The sequence below is a fragment of the Oryx dammah genome, unplaced genomic scaffold (genome assembly GCF_014754425.2).
Source record: "Oryx dammah isolate SB20612 unplaced genomic scaffold, SCBI_Odam_1.1 HiC_scaffold_27, whole genome shotgun sequence".
Taxonomy (NCBI): domain Eukaryota; kingdom Metazoa; phylum Chordata; class Mammalia; order Artiodactyla; family Bovidae; genus Oryx; species Oryx dammah.
The window spans coordinates 56,860,168-56,879,976 of NW_024070211.1; the positions used below are offsets into that span (position 1 = coordinate 56,860,168).

At 48.3% G+C, this 19,809-nt stretch overlaps 1 protein-coding gene across 2 annotated transcripts in view; it reads right to left on the bottom strand.

Annotated features, from left to right (window-relative positions):
- Window positions 1-18,963, bottom strand: part of GYPC (glycophorin C (Gerbich blood group)) — a 48,975-nt gene extending 30,012 nt beyond the window's left edge. The window contains exon 1 of one of the 2 annotated variants that reach the window (XM_040228917.1): window positions 18,525-18,963. In XM_040228917.1, coding sequence (XP_040084851.1) covers window positions 18,525-18,561 — 37 coding nt within the window. In that variant the 5' untranslated portion in view covers window positions 18,562-18,963. The remainder of the gene's footprint in view (window positions 1-18,524) is intronic. The other variant, XM_040228918.1, reaches the window with a different exon arrangement.
- Window positions 18,964-19,809: the final 846 nt, after the last annotated feature.

Here is a 19,809-nt window from a genome sequence, read left to right on the forward strand (position 1 = left end):
ATCTGCAGCAAGCGTGAAGCATTTATCCCCAGATTTTAATTTTGTATTGAAGACTAGTTGATTTACAATGTTGCATTAGTTTCAGGTATATAGAACAGGGATTCAGTTACATATATAAATGTGTGTGTGTGCATGCGCATATATGAGCTTCCCAAGTGACACTAGCAGTAAAGAACTTGCCTGCCAAAGCAGGCAACATAAGACACGTTGGTTTGATCCGTGGTTTGGGAAGATCCCCTGGAGGAGGGCATGGCAACCCACTCCAATATTTGTGCCTGGAGAATTCCATGGACAGAGGAGCCTGGGGGCAACAGTCAATGGGGTCGCAAAGAATCAGACATGACTGAAGTGACTTAGCATACACGCAAGCAGTGTGTATATATTAATACTATATGAATCCCAAACTTCTAATTTATCCCTCCTTCCTTTCCCATTTGGTAACCATTCATTTGTTTTCTGTCTGTGCGTCTATTTTTGTTTTGTAAATAAATTCATTTATATCTTTTTTTTTAGATTCCACATATAAGCAATATCATATGGCAATTGTTTTTGTTTCACTTCAGTTAGTGTGATAATCTCTCGGTCCATCCATGTTGCTGCAAATGGTATTATTTTATACTGTTAATGGCTGAGTAAAAAACGTCCCCTAGGTTCATAGCACAAAAACACTCGGCATTATGGAGGAGGATACTGCCCGCCAGTAAGTGAGCCTGCGGGGTGCAGACATTATGGAATTGAGTGACAGCTGGACTGTGGGGTTGGCTCTTCCATTTGCTATTGGTGTGGCCTTGGTACAGTCATTTGTCCCTTTTCCAGGAACACTCAGGATACCGAGTTGTGTGAGGATCCCAGACCCTTCATTTAAGTGGTGTCTAAGAGCACTCCCTTCCCCGGTGGGCACACGGACAGCCTGCCTGGCTCCTTGGCTTAGAGAGATCTGAGGGGAGGCTGACTCTCCCTCCACATCCTCTGGCCTGTCCCAGGCTGCAGGGAGGACCAGGCAAGATGAGAAACATGTCCATGCATTGGTATATGGAAAAGGTTCCAAGTACAAAGGGTGCTCAGGTGACCCGAAGCCCAGCATGCCTGTCCCATGGAGATGAGAAGCCAGTCACTTGAAGAGTACCTCCATTTGCGTGCAGGGAAGATGATATCTGAGGGCAGGAGGCAGCCAGGATGAGCTCCTGGGCCATATTTAATTGGCCCCCATCACTTAACCAGATGGTTTCCAGGGCAGCTCAGCAGATTAAACACAACAGTGTATAAACCAAAAGCAGATGAAACCTCAACCTCTGTTCCCATCTTAGGAACCTGGCTGCCAGTAGGACTTTCCTCTGCGACCAGTTGCATTAATTTGTGCCTCTTACATGGGTGTGTAGAGAGACTCAGGTGGTAGAATCCTGGCTTCTAAGTTGAACTGTAGGAGCCCACACTGGTCTCATCACCAGTGATATCCTGATAATAGGGTGTTTTGTATTTTGTGTTTCTAGGCTGCTCTTTCACTCCACCAGGGACTCAAGCACATGTGTGCACACAGGCAGAGGTCAGCTTTCAAAAGCCTTTTTGGAATTGATGGTTGCATCTTCTGTGTGAAGCTTCCAGGTGAGGCTGAGGGTGTTGTAGGGACCACCTTTCCCAGACAGGTGGCAGCTTGGGCCCCAGGAGTCTGAGAGCACCCTTGTCCACATCCTTTCCTGATTCTCTTCTCCACCCCTGCTGGGCCAGACCCTTCAGCCCTGGGGACTGCTCTGTGCCTTCTGCTGGACTGTTTCCCCAGGGCCTACGTGGACCCAGAGCTGTAAGGGAGAAGGCAATGTCCCCCTCCCTGGCCCTGCATGCGGCTCTGTCCCACATCGTAACACTCCTAGCTGGTCCCTGAGAGTCCTAAGTGCCTGTGAGGGCAGGTGCCAGGAGCCTCATATCCATATTCATTTCATGTAGAGCTCAGCATGGCCCTGCCAAAAAACTCCACCCAGAGGATGCAACTAGTAATTTCAGAGAGGCTCTGAAAGCCAGCCTGTGTGTTTGTGTGTGTGTGTGTGTGTGTATGTCTGTGTGTGTGTGTGTGTGTGTCTGTGTGTCTGTGTGTGTGTGTCTGTGTCTGTGTGTGTCTGTGTGTGTGTGCAACTTCAGGGCATCTGAGAACAAATGGCAACCCACTCCAGTACTCTTGCCTGGGAAGTCCCATGGATAGAGAAGCCTGGTGGGGTATAGTCCGTGGGGTCTCAAGAGAATAAGACATAACTGAGCACACACACATAAACGCAAGTGGGGTGCCTGGTGAAGGCCTCCATCACCACTGCATCTCGGGCATCACTTAGGAGTTCTCTGCCATCCTCTTCTCTCCGTCTCAGCTCCCAGTACATGTCACGGCTGACTCAGAACCTTGCTAGAGCCTTCACAGAGATGCTGAGGGGCTCCTCACTCGGGATGAGAAACCTTCTGGCAGGGAAATTCAGGAAGGTGGTAGAATTCCAGCTGCTACAACGAGTGCTGGGAGACAGTCCCATTGGCCCTCTGCTGCCTTACCTGTCTGACTTCATCTCCTAGTCGCCACTTCCCACGCCTCTCCCCCCTGCACTGCCTCCTATCAGTTCCTCGATCGGGCCAAGCCTGGTCCTATTGCAGGACCTCTGTGTGTGCTGTGCTCTGCCTCTTGTGCCTCCTCTCAGATATTCAATCCCATGTTTGGCTCCCTGGCTTCCTTTAGGTCTTTCTCAAATATCACCTTCCCCAGTGAAGATTCTCTGACCACTCTCTTTAGAATGGCACCACTTCTTGTCCCTTGGGCCTCTCTCCTTTCCTGGCTTGATCTTCCTCCCCACACTTAGCATCGTCTGACTTATTGAGCACTCTACCTGCGGGTCTCATGTCCATCTGTCCAGCACCACTGAAATGTAAGCTCTCTTTCTGGATGACCGTTGGTTTGTGCATTGTCAAATCCCCAGGGCCTGACCCACAGTGGGTGCTCAAAACACACTCATGGCCTGGGCTAAAAAGCTTGCTGATGCCGGTGGCAGAGGCAGAGTAGGAGTGTAGACTGAGGGAATCTATTGTTGAACTCAGGGTCCACTATCTTATAACTGGTGAAATGTGGATATTCTTTTTCCTCTGAGTCAACATATCCAATCTGAAAAGAGGGATAATAATCTCCTGAGATGGGGAAAGACGTCACTAAGTTGGGTAAAGAAAATGTGGTACTTATATACAATGGAATATTACTCAGCCATTAAAAGAATGAAATGATGCCATTTGTAGCAACATGGATGGATCTAGAGAGGGTCATACTGAAGTAAGAGAAAGAGAACTAGCATATGATATTGCTTAAATGTGGAATTAAAAAAATGATACAAATGAACTTATTTACAAAACACAAACAGACTCACAGACTTTGAGAAACAACTTATGGTTATCAGAGGGGAAGGGTTAGCAGGAGGGATAGACAAGAAGTGTGGAATTGACATGTACACGTTGTTTCATTTAAAATGGACAACCAACAAGGACCTACTATATAGCACAGGAACTCTGCTCAATATTATATAACAACCCAAATGGGAAAAGAATTTGAAAAGAACAGATACATGTATAACTGAATCACTATGCTGTACACCTGAAACTAACATACCATTGCTAATTAACCATATGCCAATATAAAATAAAAAGTTAAAAAAAGAAAAACAAAACCAGGTTCAGGACAATGCTCTTAGCCCAATGCCTGCTTGGGCCCTGGTAAGAAGCCCTGTTTTCTGAACGAGACGGGAGAGCTGGCTGGTCCAGGCACAGCCTGTCTGATGTGTGGCCCTTTTTCCTATACCTGCCCAGTTGGGGTGAGGATTTTCTGCAAGGCGGTAGGAGAGCCCCGGCTGCCTATGTTTATGGGGGTGGGGGTGGACGGGTGACAAGAGGGCAAAAGAAGGTAAAAGCCACAAGAGGGACCCTTCCCTTGGCAGCTTGGGTGGATCGGGTCACGGGAATGAGTCATTCCATCTTCACCCAGGTGAGCCAGGCCTGGCCTGATGGGCCTCCCTGGCTGCTACCTGGTCCCTAGCCTCGGCTGCAGGTCTTTCTTCTGTGGCTTCTCATCCATCCATGAGGCTATGGCTTCCTCCAGAGAGAAGTGCAGTGGGGCCAGGTGGGCTCCAAGCCTAGAATTCAAGCCACTGGAGATGCTCCTGTTGGTTTAAGACAGCAGTTGGGAAACTTTTTTTGACGAAGGGCCACACTAAATGTACGCCATGTGGTCTCTGCTACAACTCTGTTGTTGTCCCTTGAAGGAAGTTTGTTTATACAAATGAATGGGTGCAGCTGTGTTCCAATAAAGTGAAAGTGAAAGTCACTCAGTTGTGTCCAACTTTTTGCGACCCCATGAACTATACAGCCCATGGAATTCTTCAGGGCAGAATACTGGAGTGGGTAGCCTATCCCTTCTCCAGGGGGTCTTCCCAATCCAGGAATCGAAACAGGGTCTCCTGCATTGCAGGCAGATTCTTTACCAGCTGAGCTAACCAAGGAAGCCCATTCCAATAAAACTTTATTTGTAAAAATAGGCATCCTATGGGCCTTAGTCTGCAGACCCTTGGCTTAAGTCTCTGTGTCACTGAGCCTCTCTCTCCCCCCTCATGCTAATACTTGCATTGTGGTGGCTCAGTGCTAGGCCTGGGCCTTTCCAACATCTCATTTAAGGTGCCCATGAGGATGGAGCTTTGAGTGGCTAAGCTGCATCTTGAATCCAGGTCTGATATGTTTGCAGCCTATACTTTCAAGTGGCCACCCTCTGCTTATTTTTTCTTGAGGAGGGCCCTGCTCAAGGGAGCAAGGAGAACCATAGAGAGGCCCCAGGCAGAAGGCAGGGCAGTGAGAAGTGCAAGTTGAAAGATCATTAGCTATAAGAACACAGGACACCATCTACTGCTGTGGCCACTTTGCACAGATTCCAGAGTCTGGCTGCACCCATGGCTCACAGTGTCCTGAACACTCCATGAGTATGACAGGATGCAGGCACCAGGGCCATGGAGGCCAGAGAGGGTGAGTCACCAACTCAAGTTCACCTACACTGGTTATTGGTGGGGTTAAAACAGTGGCTGATGAGATAGTATGAGAGTGGCAGGTCCCACCTCTGATTTAAACCTTGCACAGGTTCAAGGCCATCTCTGCAGTGAAGGCTATGGCCTGCCCTCTCTGACTGGGGTCTGTGCAGCTCCCCTGGCCAATTGCACTGATTTAGAGACGCCTCATCACAGAGGGTCCTTCCAGGGAATCTTGAGTCCTGAGATGCCAGGTCGAGACCAGAACAAATTGCTTATTCAAGTGGTCATAGCCTGGCTATACCAAGGGCTTGCTCCAGGGAGGCCTGAGGAGGTCTGGGAAGCATTTGTACAAGGGTTCCTGAGTGGAGCTGGTTGGCTCAGGAGACGTCAGGAACCAAGGCCGAGGAGAATGACCATCCTTTGTTCATTTTTTCTTAGAGAAGGGCCCCACTAAAGGGAGCTCAAAGGAGAACCTTGGAGACCCCAGGCAGAAAGCAGGGCAGTGAGCGGTCAACCTTTTATCTGTATAGACAGTCAGGCCTCTGTTTCTAGAGCCCCAGGGCAATAAGGGCAAGAATCCAGATAATTGTGCCTCTGGGCAGTGTGACCCTGTGGGTTTTACCAAAGGAACAGAGGACAGTGAACAGCTGGCCAGAGACCAAAGCCTCAGGAAATAAACAGCCCGGAAACAAAGTTTCACAGGGTGACTGAACTTTGGAGGAAAACCATGGATTTCATCTGTCTTTGACTGCAATGTCTTCAAAGATGTATTCTGACTTTCCCTAGCATTATGTGCCTTTTCAGTGAGTGACAAATGTCATTTCACTCTAGTTAGTTCTTTAAAAATAGCATGTTCCAGAAGATCTTTTCAGAAGCTCCAAGATTCTTAAATAGGAAATGACCTAGGAGTAGCGACCAAAGCCTGATATAAATAAGCATAGTTAAAAAGCCCATTGGAACCAACCTTCTTTCACTCCTGTGGAAGAGAATTTTGTTCTCTTTTGAAACTCTCCACTGTCTACACATACAAATGGTGATACTGAGCAGGGCTGAAAAGATGGCCTTGGGGTTGGAGCACCTGGGTTCAAATCACAGCCCTGCTGCTCACAGCCTGTCATACATTCAGAGGAGGGAGGCACCATCCACAGACCCATCTCACAGAGAAGGACGGTGACAAGGAAAGAATACTTTGAGCCAACATTTGTTCAGCACGTGTGACACATCAGATCATCCATGCTCACAGCAGTTACCCCATACACTTGCACTATTTTCTGTATTTTAACATTCTTTCAACTTGTCTTAACTTCAGTCATTCCCTGAGTTAGAACATTCTCAACAATGAACGTTGGTCTGTGAACTAAAATATTGCCTGCCGCATCAGTAAGCAAAGAATATTGCAGCCATCAAGCCATCTCATCATAGTCACTCAGATAGTAAGACCCGAGGGAACTTAGGATGGAAGCAGGACATCTGCCATCTAGCACTCTGCTGTGCAGCCACCCCTCTGAGACCCAGGATGAGAAAGCACAGGCTACTGGCCCCACATAGCTAAGGTGCATATCAAAGAAATTAATTCAGTGAACGTAGATTCTTGCCTCTTCCCAGATACAGAAAAGTGCTGAATTCATTAACTTAAGATGTCTAGTTTTCTTTGATAAACAGTAATCTTTTGATTACTTGATGTTCCAACTACTTGGTCTCTGTTGAAAAACTTGTATATATCCTGGCTTTCCTTCTGCCTCTTTGGAGCAGTCTTTCAGAGCTATCTGAGAGGCTGCATCTTGGGTTTACGTCCTCAGATTTATCCACCAAATAAAACATAATTCTCAACTTTTAGGCTGTGTGTTGACAAGTTCTTCAAGGAAAAAATCTTAACAAGATAAACCTATGCCAAGTTAAGGAGAAATACACCATAATTTAATATTAGCTATCAATGTTTAATTTTAGATAGCAATTCATATTTGAGAAGTTAAGTTAGTCTTTAAATTGCTAGATATCTATTTAGCTACAAAGAATCAGAAGAAGACACAGGCAATTCAATCTGGAACCTGAATTCAATTGCTAAGAAATTTCTCAGTAAGGGGTTTGGATGCTTTTTATTCCTGTCATGATGTGTGTTCTGCTGCACCAAGAAGTCCAACGATGCTCTGAGGACAAGGATCTTGTCTAGACTTTTTTTTAATCTCCTCCTGCATAGAAGTCTTCGAGTTTCTGTTGATGAACCAGGGGTGTACATGGTCGTTAGTAAACATTTATGGATAAATTGCTTCCCTAATGGAATCATCTATCTATTAGATTGGCCAAAGAGTTCATTTGGGTTTAAAAACCTGAACGAAAATTTTGGCCAACCCAATAGTTTCTAACTTGTAATATTTTCTTCACGGAGCCTCGAAGTTTGATAAGAACCTTTCTTGTGGATTAATTGGTAAAGTGATGTACAGCTGGGTGTATGCTGCAGTCTGACTGTAGGCAAATAATTTAACCACATATGTTCACGCATGCCGAGTCGCTTCAGTCGTGTCCGATTCTTTGTGACCCCAGACTGCAGCCTGCCAGGCTCTTCTGTCCATGGGATTCTCCAGGCAAGTTTACTGGAGTGAGTTGTCATGCCCTCCTCAATTTAACCGTAGTAAGAGTATTTTATGGGATGAAAATGTCTAATATGGAAGGACCCTCCAAAAGCCCCAAAACATCATCACTGACAACAAATAGTAATGAGACCTCAGGTGGCCATTCTGGGATGCACCAGCCAGGAGACTGAAAACTGGGTTACTGAAGTCCTCGGTGTCCAGCCCTGACTTGAGAGTGACAGTCACAAGGGGGTCCTGGAGTGGAGTTGCCAGGCTGCCCAGCTCCACTACACAGATGGGCTTTTTATCTCTTTCATATTTCCAGACTTCATCTCACAATTTATTTTGTAGAAATGTCATTTCCCCTGAAAATAATTGCAATGGAGATTTGTAGCTGTGACATTATTTTTTAATGTGTGTATGTTTTGGGGGTGGGGACCCCAGGTGGGAAGCCATTGCTTTTGGAGATTCAGGGATGGATGGTCTTCATTCCTTTTGGTGACCCTATGGTCCCAGCATCAGCTCCTCAAAGTCATTACATCATCCTGTCCCCACTTAAGAACCTGATGAGTGAATTTCTGTGGCAAAAACAGTGCATTCCCAAGGGAATCAGAGACATGCACCCCCACCTTGCTCCACATACTACATCTGGCTGTGTAACCCTCCTAACATTTCTGAGGAGGGTTTCTAAACATCTCACTTTATTCACCTACTAGAGAAGGCAAATAGTGCCTCCTTTTTTTCTTTATTTTTTTAAATTGAAGTATAGTTGATTACAATATTGTGTTAATTACAGCTGGTATAGCAAAGTAATTCAGTTATACATATATATGCATCCCTTTTAAAATATTCTTTTTCATTCTAGTTTATCATAAGATATTGAATATAGATCTCTGTCCTATACAATAGGAGAACAGACTGCTGGTTGCAAGGACTAGTGGGATGGAGGGGAGATGGAGTGGGAAGTTGAGGTAAGCCTATGTAGGCTTCTACATACAGAATGGATAAACAAAAATTAGTGACTCCTGAATGAAGAAAGGAAATAGATTTGAGAGTGCCTAGCAAAGAAGAACACAGAGTGCAGGAATGGTCCCACGGCCGGTGATATTTCAACAAAAGACAACTCTGCCAATGCAGGGGTGGGTCTGTGGTGGAGGCATTCCAGGAATTGGCCAGGAACTGGTGGGGGCATTATTCTCTCTGGGTGCTCTTGCAGCGACCCTGAGAGGCAGCTGCCCACTGCCTCCCTGAGGAAGAGTAGGACCTGTGTGTGGGTTGGCCTCAGCTGGTACAACCGTCACAGCCCAGCCCTCGCAGGCCACAAGGAGCATTTCATCAGCAGCTGCTCAGCCGCCAGGTGGGGGGGCTCACTGAGGAGGGCAAAGCCAGAACAACTGGCCCCACGTGGGATGGATAAAGAAAGGCCTTTCCTTCTAAGGCAGGAGAGTAAACTCAGGACACATGGAGATGAGCAGACCACTGGACTGCCAGGGTCATGGGCAACCCCTCCCAGCATGCCATCTGCCACATCCCAGGCTGGCGGCCAGACAGCGCCAGTGATGCCCGGTGAGGCCCTGGGGGAATAGCCTGTTTGAACTTCAGTTTCCATGTTTCTAAGCTGGAATTAATAAAATCTACATCTGGGGAGATGGTGAAGGACAGGGAAGCCTGACGTGCTGCAGTCCATGGGGTCACAAAGAGTCAGACATGACCGAGCGACTGGAAAACCACATCTGGGTAACATCTTCCGGTTGAACAGGGTACCCTGTTTATCCTCCCTGGGTGTGGCCAACTGCACTCCCCACCCCGCCTCTGCACCTGTGCTGAGATCCACCATCCACAGTGATCAGTATGAGCCCAGCAAGCTTTTCATGGCTGCACCCCTGGGCCCCTCATTGGGTGGCCTCCTTACACTGAGGTGCTCCATCTGTATCTCTGCCTGGTCTCTTTATGAACTGCCTTCTTCCTGTCACCTGGCTATCCTATAGGTATCTGAAAATCACCTCTGCTTAGAGAGACTCTTCCCACATCCTTCTTGATTTTTTATGTATAATTGTACAATGAACACAAATTGCTTCTTTCACAGTGAAACAGTACAAAACCTTTAAACTTTGACGTGAAGAACAACAGCCTAATTTCACGGCTGAAAAAGGCAAGAGGATAAGAGAAATACAGAGGTGGAGATACAGAGATAGGACTTCCCTAACAGTCTAGTGGTTAAGACTCCGAGTTTTCACTGCAGGGGGCATGGGTTCGATCCGTGATTGAGGAAATAAATTTTTTTGCGCTGCCAAAGGTTTTTTTTTTAAGGGAGTATTCTGGGTATCCTCAAGCATTTCCTTTTGATTCTGGCAATCTCCCAGGGTAGAGGCAAAGAGCAGGCATGGGGGAGCCACTGCAGCAGCCCAGGAGCTCTGCCTTTGTTGGGGTGGGCAGGACTGCTGAAGCAGTGGGAGAGTGGGAGGATTTGACGTGGAAGCCCTGCAGAGGAGGATCAGGGCTGTGGGCACTGGGCAGGGACCGGTGGGCACCGGGCAGGGACCGGTGGGCACCAGGCCCTGGGGCCTGGATGGGCTGAACCAGGTGGCCTTTGTGGGCCTAGGTGCTCTGTCTTCCTGGATCCTTTCTCCCCACTCCCCATATTAACAATCATATTTTAGAGGGGACATTGATATAAAGACAAATACAAGGTTTAGTCTTAAAAGTTCATTTTCCTCTTTTGATTGTAAAAGAAAACACCTTTTTCTGTGGTTCTCTAAAAGCTCTAAGTGCTGTGCCTAATGTGTGAGGTGGCCCTGGCTGAGTCCCTGGTAGAAACACCTGCTGTGCATGAGCGGGGGGTTGGTGGCTCTCGGCAACTCACGTTGCCTCTTGAGTTTCTATATCATCACATGCAAAATGGAGATAAAATAATCACCTTAGGGCTGCTAGAGGGTGAAATGAGATAACTTAAGCAGAATGCAGCCAATTTTTTATGCTCTGAGTCAGGGAGACAGTTGGGTCAGGACAGTTTATAGAATTTGTGGAAAAAGAAGGAAAAAAGAGAATGTAAAAATTAAAAAAAAAAGACAACTTGGGATTTTCAGCTAAAGCAGAACTGAATTCACTAAATTGAGAACTTTGGCAGAAGCTGAAGGAAAGTTATTCAAATGACAAGTCAATCCCAGGGCACAACCAAAGGAGAGAAGGCCCAGCTTCCTAGCAGGAGTTCAAGCATGGGTTGGAGGCAGGAAGTGGTGAGAAGGGGGCCCACCCAGGAGAGAGGGAACACCAGCTCTGCACCCGCCCCATGGCAACATCAAGGGAAAGACACTGAGAGGTGGAGCAGCTGCAGGCCAGGTGGGAGAGAAGGAGCCCCATGTGCACACAGGTTGGGGTGCCCAAGGAGTGCTGGGAGGGGCAAGGCATCGGGCTGAGCTAGAGGCCATTGTGGGCCACTGAGGGGGCAGGGCTGACACAGGACAGGGAAGATGTTGGTGAATATGGGACCGACAGCATTCCCTGTGTAGATCAGACTTATTTACACTGGTTGGACCTTCACATCTCCCCATCCCTCCACCCATCCATCCATCCATCTATCTATCCATCCCTCTCTTCCTCCATCCACCCACCCACCTCTTCCATCCATCCCTCCATTCATTCATTCATGTGTGATTTTAAGGAGCCTACTCTTCCTCAAGACAGCCAAGACTCTTATTGTTAAGCAGGCAGTGAAGCTGAGGGAGCAAGGGTTGTTTTCCTCGGATGCTAGCTAAGAAGACTAAGCTGCAGAGGGTAAAAGGTTGGTTCAAAGTCACACAGCTGGTGGGAGAGAACACATGTTGTCTGCCCCACCTCGCCAATTCTGTGATAAATACTGAAAGAACAGACCCCTTGGAGGAAGCTGTCCTAGCACACAAGGGCACTGTATCCCAGAGCTATTGCAAAAGTGACTTCTGTGCTAGGTCTGAGGGCTTCATCTGGAGCCCTAGAACCCGGGCAGACTTTGCCTCCTGTCTTTGGTATTATTTTCAGTGGCCAATGAACAAACAGGGAGAGGAGCCGTACAGTGGAGAGTGAGCCAGAACTCACTGAGGACACCATAAAGCATTCAGGCAGGGACAGTGATAAATGCAGACCAGGCTTTATATGAGGAGTTTTACCCATGAGCTGAGAACAAGGGGGCCAGCACTGTGTTCAAGGCCACAGTCAAGTCAGAGCCGACCCACATTCAAACCCAATGCCTGAACTCTAAAGCTAGTCTTCTAACCTCCTTGTCACTAGACAATTGAGGCCAAGTGTATTTGCATTAAACAGCTTCACAAGGTACAGCAGAGGGACCTGAGCTTGAACTCCCTACTTGCTAAAGGCTGTGTGTATGGTGAACATCTCAAGAGAAAGGACCTTTCACAGCCTGAGACTTTGCTGTCCAATGAACACAGAGGTCACAGATAGGAACCCAGCACAAAAGGCAGATAAGCAGGACAATTTATCTAGTTTTGATCTGGCAAACCACAATCCCCTTCACTGTAAGACATGGCTGAAATATGTGTCCACAGCTACAAATAAAACAAGAAGAGTCTCCATTCCAGGGTTCAGGGGTGTGTGTGCCAGGGTCCAGGGTCAGCTGGTAGCTGCATACTTGAACTCTCATATAAGTGTGCATTGTATGAAGGAGAAGGTGGGTGGGGGTCCCAGCTGTGCTCCCTGCAAGTGATGTGCCAGTCAGTCCATTACAGTGGAGATAAAATACCCACATTAGGTGTGCAGTGAGATGATGGGGCATCCTTGTCCAGAGCATGTTCCTCCCAAAGGCCCCAAATTCAAGGCTCCTTTCCTCAGAGACCCAGCAAGGGTCACAGGTGCATCCACTGAACAGCAGAGAGTATACCAGCCACAATGCTTTGGCAATAAGAGAAGGGAGGTGTGGCAGATACAAGACAGACTATAATAAAAGTGTCATAAAGAGTTATTCATCACAGTCATTTTAAATTCCCAGTGTGATAATTTCCACATCTCTCGTGTCTGGTTCTGGTGCTGGCTTTATATCTTCAAATTGTGTGTTTTGTCCTCTTGTATGTCTTGTAATTTTTCTTGGCAGCCAGATGTGATATATTGGGTAAAATGACCTCTTGTGATGGGGTGGTGAAGGGTAGGGGAAGGGGAGCAGCCTGTGGTCTAATGAGGTCTATTTGTTAGTGAGCCCATCTCTCTGGACTGGGAACTTCACAAGAGTCCCTCAGTGTTTTTCTCTCCTTGTAGGTGGGCACAGAAGGCTAGCATGGGCTGGAGGTGGGAATTTCTCTTCCTCTAGGTCAGTTAGGCTCTGACAGTATCACATCAGATCAGGCTCTTGGTTAAGTTTCCCTGAGGCCAGATCTTGTTAAGAACAGGTGCACTTATCCCCTCCTTCCTGCTGGAAACTCAAGATGACTTTTCTCCGATATTTACTGCGGTCACCTGGTCAAACTCCAGATAGTGGATGTCACCAGATTGTGTGTGCAGGGGTGGGGTGGGGCTCTCAATGATTGGGCCCCTACCCTTGGGGTTTTTAACTCAGAGTTATCCACACTGGTTTAGCTGCTAAGTCATGTCTGACTCTTGTGACCCCCTGGACGGTAGCCTGTCAGGCTCCTCCGTCTGTGGGATTCTCCAGGCAAGAATACTGGCGTAGGTTGCCACTCCCTTCTCCACACTGAATCTTGAGCAATTTATCAATCCTAAAGAGTCATGAATGAGAGCTGGAGAAGATGTTGGGCCAAGAGGAAGGGCAGGACTTCAGAGCAGGAAGGTGGGCAGCCAGTGATGCTCTGATACAGATCACAGGGAGAGTCAGGCCAGTGGCTGTCTTTGACCACAGGGAACCAGCACACAGGCTCTCCGGTGGCCAGAGGGAGGATGAGGGGAGTTGTGCGAGGTTCAGCCTGTGAAGGAGCCCAGTGTCTTGAGCTCATGCTCCCACTGACTTGAGAGAAAGAACTGACCCTTGACAGTATCTGCCCTTGGCTAAGATTTTGCACACTAACATTTGTTCTGGAAGGATGTACCCAAATTAAAGTGTATAATGACTAGGGGCAGGAAGTGGTGTTCCCACAGAAGTTCAGATTACGTAATGCTCTGAAGGAAACCCTGAGCAAAGATGGGGAGGACAGGTGGGGGAGCAGAGGAGGTCAAAATGAAACACCAATCAGTGAATGCACAGTAGAAGAGTTTGGTGGTGATGCCCGGGGCCCATTAGCATGTTCTTAGAATTGGTTTGGGTTTGACTTTCTGTCCACTGCAATGTATTATTTACTGATGCCCAAGTTCTAGATTAGGACCTAATGAGCAGATTATTTTAAAAGGTGTTTTTGGCCCTTCAAATGGACATGGGCCCAGGAGGGTTGGCCTTTGGGTGGTCTGTGTAGTCACCTGTTCATGTCTGAGTTGCTGGCTGAGCACTTTCCTGAGCTAGGCCCCAAGTGGTAGGGGGCAGTTGGGGTCACAGAGCTTCTTAGAAGTCAGAATTCCTGAAAATGTGACAGACCCAGAAATTCCTCAGGCTGCAAAGTGTCTTCAGGGCCCCAGTGAGTGGTTTTCCAGTGTCAAGAGGGCCCAGGGAGACCTTAACTGACCAGCAGGTATAGGTGTGTGTATGGTGGGGGGCAGTACCCAGAGAGCCTGGTGGCCTGAAGCAGGCAGGTGTGAGGGTGTATCTGGAGGGACAGGGTGGTCCAGGCAGGAGGAAGGACCCTAGGGAATGGCCCATGCTGGCTGTGGAGGGCAGCAGCTGGCCCGGTGTGGGTCAGGCCTGACCACACAGAAGGGGTGATGGCAAGCAGTGGTGGACTGAGGTTGGACCACAGGCCTGGATGAAAAGCTATGGTGTGGTTGGCAGGTTCTAAGCATCTGTGCAAAGGCACAGCCCTGGTTTCCTGGGCACGGTTCTCATGGCCTGTGGGAGGCAGAAGGCCCTGCCTGGCACACATGGGCAGCAGGCCCATGTGCACCCTAATACCCCACTCAGGTTAGCCTCTGTTGGCTCTGGGGTCTCATCGCCTGTGTCCACAGCCTGGCTGTTCCCTGGGGACCAGGAAGCCCTGAGGATCATCATCCCCCAGCCTCCAGGGTTTCATCTGCAAAACAGCGAAGAATATGCCTGTGAGTCCAGGCAGTGGAGGAATGACCCAGACAAGGCTGGACCATGGGCCTAGGCATGTAGGTACTGACATTGCTTCTGTTACATTATCAAAAGCAAACTCAGCTGCTTTCTGCTAGGGAGACCCTGGAGATGATCAGCACCTGCAGGTCAGGTTTGCTAAATTCTGTTAACAACAACATCTGCCAATACCACATCATGAGCACAGCGCCAGACCCTTATTCTTTCATTCATCACACGATTCCCAAGAAGCAGCTGTTGTGATTCCCAGTGACAGATGAGAAAACTGCAGCTCCGAGGTCTCCTATATCTCCTCAAAGTCAGTAAGTGTTGGAGATGGTATCCAATCAAGTCTGACTCCCCAGCACAGCACTCGTGGGGCTCAGGTCCACCCTCTCACTCACTATGAGAGACAGGACACTTCATTTAACTTCTGGGGCATATTTCCTCATTGGGGGTAGGGAACCTGCTAGGAAGTGGGCAAAGGCCATACAAGGTACTTCTCAGCAAAAGAAACACAGTATCTTACAGAAGTGCAAAAGCACGTGTAATTACAGAGGCACATACAAAAGTGACAACATGGGTTACACAACAGATTGGCCAAGATAAAAACCACACAGTGTGAGTGAGGACGCGGGGAAACACCATTTTCATTGGCTGTCGGAAAGTGTTAGAAATTCATGTGACCTTTTGAAGGGCATTTTTCAGTATCTAAAAACATTTCATATGTATACACTTTTTGTCCAAATTAAATTCTGAGGGAAAGTATCCTAAATGTACATAAACATATGCATATGAAACCCTACTTATAAGGGTTGTCATGGTAGCACTGTGTCTGGTTAAAAAAAGAAATCCAAGACTGTACACAACCCAAATGTCCATTTTTGGGAGGAATTGGTTAAATAACCCATTCATATTCATACTGGCCTTCGCTGGTGGCTCAGAGGGTAAAGTGTCTGCCTGCAATGCAGGAAACCTGGGTTTGATCCCTGGGGCAGGAAGATCCCCTGGAGAAGGAAATGGCAACCCACTCCAGTACTCTTGCCTGGAAAATCCCATGGACAGAGAAGCCTGGTAGACTACAGTCCATGGGATCGCAAAGAGTCGGGCACGACTGAGCGACTTCACTTTCTTTCTCACTTTCTATTCATACTATGCAGCTCCAAGAAGGATGGATCTATATATATGGTGATAAAGTATACTCTGTAAAATATGGTCTTATGAAAAAAAAAAAAAGATGGAAGTAGAATACATGTTTCATGTTGTAAATGAAAAAGTAATTGTATAGACATACAATACTTCTAGAAAGTTTCTCATAAATCTATAAAGTTCCTGCCCTGGAGATGGGAAGAAAGTATCCTTTTCTATTATGAACTCTTCAAACACCTGTTTAAATTTTCTTGTTTTGTTTGTAGCTTGAGCTTAAGAGTGCCTGTTGTGTTTGCTCACCCTTTGGAAGGTGTTTAGGTTGGGGTCTCAGAAGGGCATTTGATGGACTATATACTTGCCACTCTAAAGAGGCAAATTGACTTGACTTGCCAGCTTCTCCTTGCTGGTGAAGGGCCCCTCTCTCACCATGGTAGATGGGCTGGTGAGCTCCCACTGCAAACACAGGACACCTCTTACCCCACATTTCTATTTCCCTGGAGGCACTGCAAGTCCCCAGAAATAACTGGCCAACTCTGGGCACCCTTGGAAGGTCCAGTTGCTGGCTGTGCCAAGGCCATGTGACTCCCAAAAGCCACGGATATCTGGAGGGGTTGAGCAACAGCTTTGATGGAATGTCATTTGGCACTGAACACAATCCTCCCTGCTTTTGCCAGAGGTAGCGCATTCTATATAAAGCTGCCAGAGCTGGCCATCTCCTCACTGAGCCTGATACCTCTCCATCAAGGGCAAAGCGATTGATTTCTGCACCTAACTCCTCCGCAATAATTGTGGCCTTTATGTTTATGCACCTAGTTGGGTAGGGGAGGCCTGGCTGGGAGGGAGCAGCAGGTCCTCTCGGTTGTAATATCTGGTTCTGGGGGTGGGGTAGTGATGTAAACTGAGACAGGAAGGATATACACATCCTGCCTGAGTTAGCAGCGGTGGTGAGAAATAGAGCCCCATGGTTCTCCCACGGCAGAGATCCTGCCAGAAAGGAGATCCTGCCAGAAAGTAAATCCTAAGGGTAATCTGGAATGGTATGCAAGTAAGGGCCGCATCTCCATCAGTTCTGGAAGAGAAGTGTTTGCAGTCATTGGTCAAGGGTCAAGGTCTGAAACCTGAATCCTGGAGAACCGCTGTAGAGGGACAGGGTGAGTGGATGGGCTAGGGGGAGGGCAAGGCTCCATGAGCATGCATCTTCTCCAGACTGGAAGCATTGTAGGCCTGCACTTCCTTGGTACCTGAATTGGAAAAATCACAGTGCCCTGTCCCCTCAACACTGGCCCCGAGACACACATACACACTAAATAGTATCTGATTTACACAGACACACACTCACTAGTGTCTGACTCACACTCACAGACACATACACAAAGGTATACACTAACTCACAGGAGCTTATGGATCCTCAGTATGATAAAGATGCTGGACATTTATTAAGCACTTGACATGCGTTCATCTCTATGCTGAGCCACTGGTGTGTGTCAACTCTCACAATCCAAACAGGCACACTATCCTATTTTTCCCACAAGGATGGTGAAACTGCAGCGAAGGGAGGTTGGCTTGCCTCAGGTTCCTGTAATAAGTTGCACACATGGTCCAAAGGCAGGCAGGGAGGAACTCCGAGCACCTCATGGGCACACACATGGCCATGCCCACAGAGAGGTACATGGTGCACAAAGACAGACCCAGCGGCACTCACCCGGGCTCAAGTTTGCTGCCTAAGACCACACAACCATTTTTAACAAAGGCAAACAAATGGAGTGTGTCTCCAGTACCCATAATCATGACCCTGTTAACCACTAAATGTATTACATTAGACTCAGTCTCCTCTCGGACAGTTTCTAAGAATCAGACCTAGCCAGGGTAGGGAGGAGTGATCAACACTTTTTTTTTTTTTTTTTCCCGGTCTGTTTGCTTGTTTTTTAAATGAAAATTTAATGTTTATTGCAAAAGCCCAATGCCGGGGGAGGGGGTGGGGTTGGGGGAGGCCCAGTAACATTTCTGAACATTGCTTTTGAAAATCACAAAGAATCCCTGAGGGATTTCCTGTCCTTAAGAAAGCATGTGCCGGTTTTAAAAAGAAAGAAAACAGGCTCTGAAGAATTGCAACCGCCCAAACGGTCAAGGCGAGCCGAGCCGATCCCTGCAACATCTGCGTTCGGCTGGTTCCCGCCCTCCTGGGAGAAGAGAGGAGTCGGGAGTTAGCAGAGTTAACTCCGAGTTTCTCAGAACGCGCCTCCACCTTCCTGCCAGCGCAGTCCCGAAAACAACTTGTGCTTTCTCTCTGCGCTGCTTACCGATCTGTCTCTCCCTCTTCATTCTCTTAGGGGAAAAGTTCTGGTCACAGGCACTTCCCCACCACCACACAAAGAAACGGAAAGCCAGCGGGTGGCCGCGGGGACGGAGGTGGCCTCTCTAGGCCCGGGGCGCGCAGAGCCCGCGCACCAGGCTCGGGGGACACCGACCCCGCGATGCCCAGGGCGCTGCGACGCCCGGGTTCCCGCGATGTTCGGTGACGCGGCCGTGTGGGTCCCTCGCCCACCAGGAAGCCGGGCGCCAGCCAGAGTCCCTGGGTTCCTGGGCCAGAGTTCGGGCTCGCCCCCCTCCCGCCCCCTCGGTACCCGTCCTCCCCCTCCCCCTCCCCCGGCGGGTACTCACCTTGCTGGGTCGTGGTCAGCGGCAGCAGAGTGCTCATCGCTGACTGGTGCGGGGCACGGCCCGGGGACCGTGGCACTGGTCGCGATCGGCCGCTCCTGACCCTCAGCAGCTAGAGGAAGCGGCACCTGTGTCACACTCCTCGGCGCGGACCGAGGGGAGGGGCTCCGGCCCGAGATAGGCAGACTTCATTTAGTTTTTTCTGCAGACTTGGCTGATGGGGTTCCCACCCATTTTTTTTTTTTAAACACATACACCCGCCCACTTCTGAACTCTTCTGTGTTCCGACTTTCCTGCGCGAGAATCACATTTTTCTAACTAGTTTCTGTTTCTATCTGCAGCTAACATAGAGGTTGTGTTTGAGAATGACCCTGTGTGTGGGTTGTAAAGCCCCCAGACGTGACAAGACGGGCTTCCCGGATGGCCTTCCCCGCTGCCACGGTCCCGGACGGTGACCAAATAAATAGAGCCAGACTTGCGCTGGAGTCTTGGCGGATCCTATGAGCCGCGGAGCCTTTGTGGCCTGCGGAGAGTTCCTGGCCTCCTCGTGCCTTAGGGCAACTGCCCCAATCCATGGGATTATGTTTGGGAAAGATTCTTAGAAAAAAAGGATGCTGGGTAAAGACCATGTGACTTGTTTGAATCACCTTTGTCTGAGGCTTTCAGACAGAGTGGAGTGTTCGGAGAATTCACTTTATTAGGCAACTAAAAACGACAGGGATTTTGACACTCTGGTTAAATGAACTCTACCCATCTCAACCAAAAAGAATGTTGTGTGATATATAGCATGATATTCTCTTCACCCCGCAGAGAGAAAGGCAGGGAGCTCCAGAACACGTCACCTTTATTTTAAAAACCTGTCCAAGGAAATACCCTGGCCTTCTGTTTTTTCTGTGGGGTTTTCACTGCTGTTTACCTGACAGTCCTCATCTCTGCTGCAATCTCAGGGCACCTCAGTCTGTGCAAAGTGTGTGCAGTTGGGATTACCATCCAGATTGAACACAACTCAAGACTGCCCCCTGGAGGTGTGCAATGCAGATGATCTGCCTCTTTCTCCCAGCCTAAACCACTCCAGGTGTCTTTACTAGAGCTGCCTGTTTGACACAGTGGAAAGTATTTCTAATTCTTTTTTGTTAGATAATGTTTATAGCTGCTACTAAGTCGATTTAGTCGTGACTCTGTGTGACCCCAAAGACGGCAGCCCACCAGGCTCCCCCGTCCCTGGGATTCTCCAGGCAAGAACACTGGAGTGGGTTGCCATTTCCTTTTCCAATGCATGAAAGTGAAA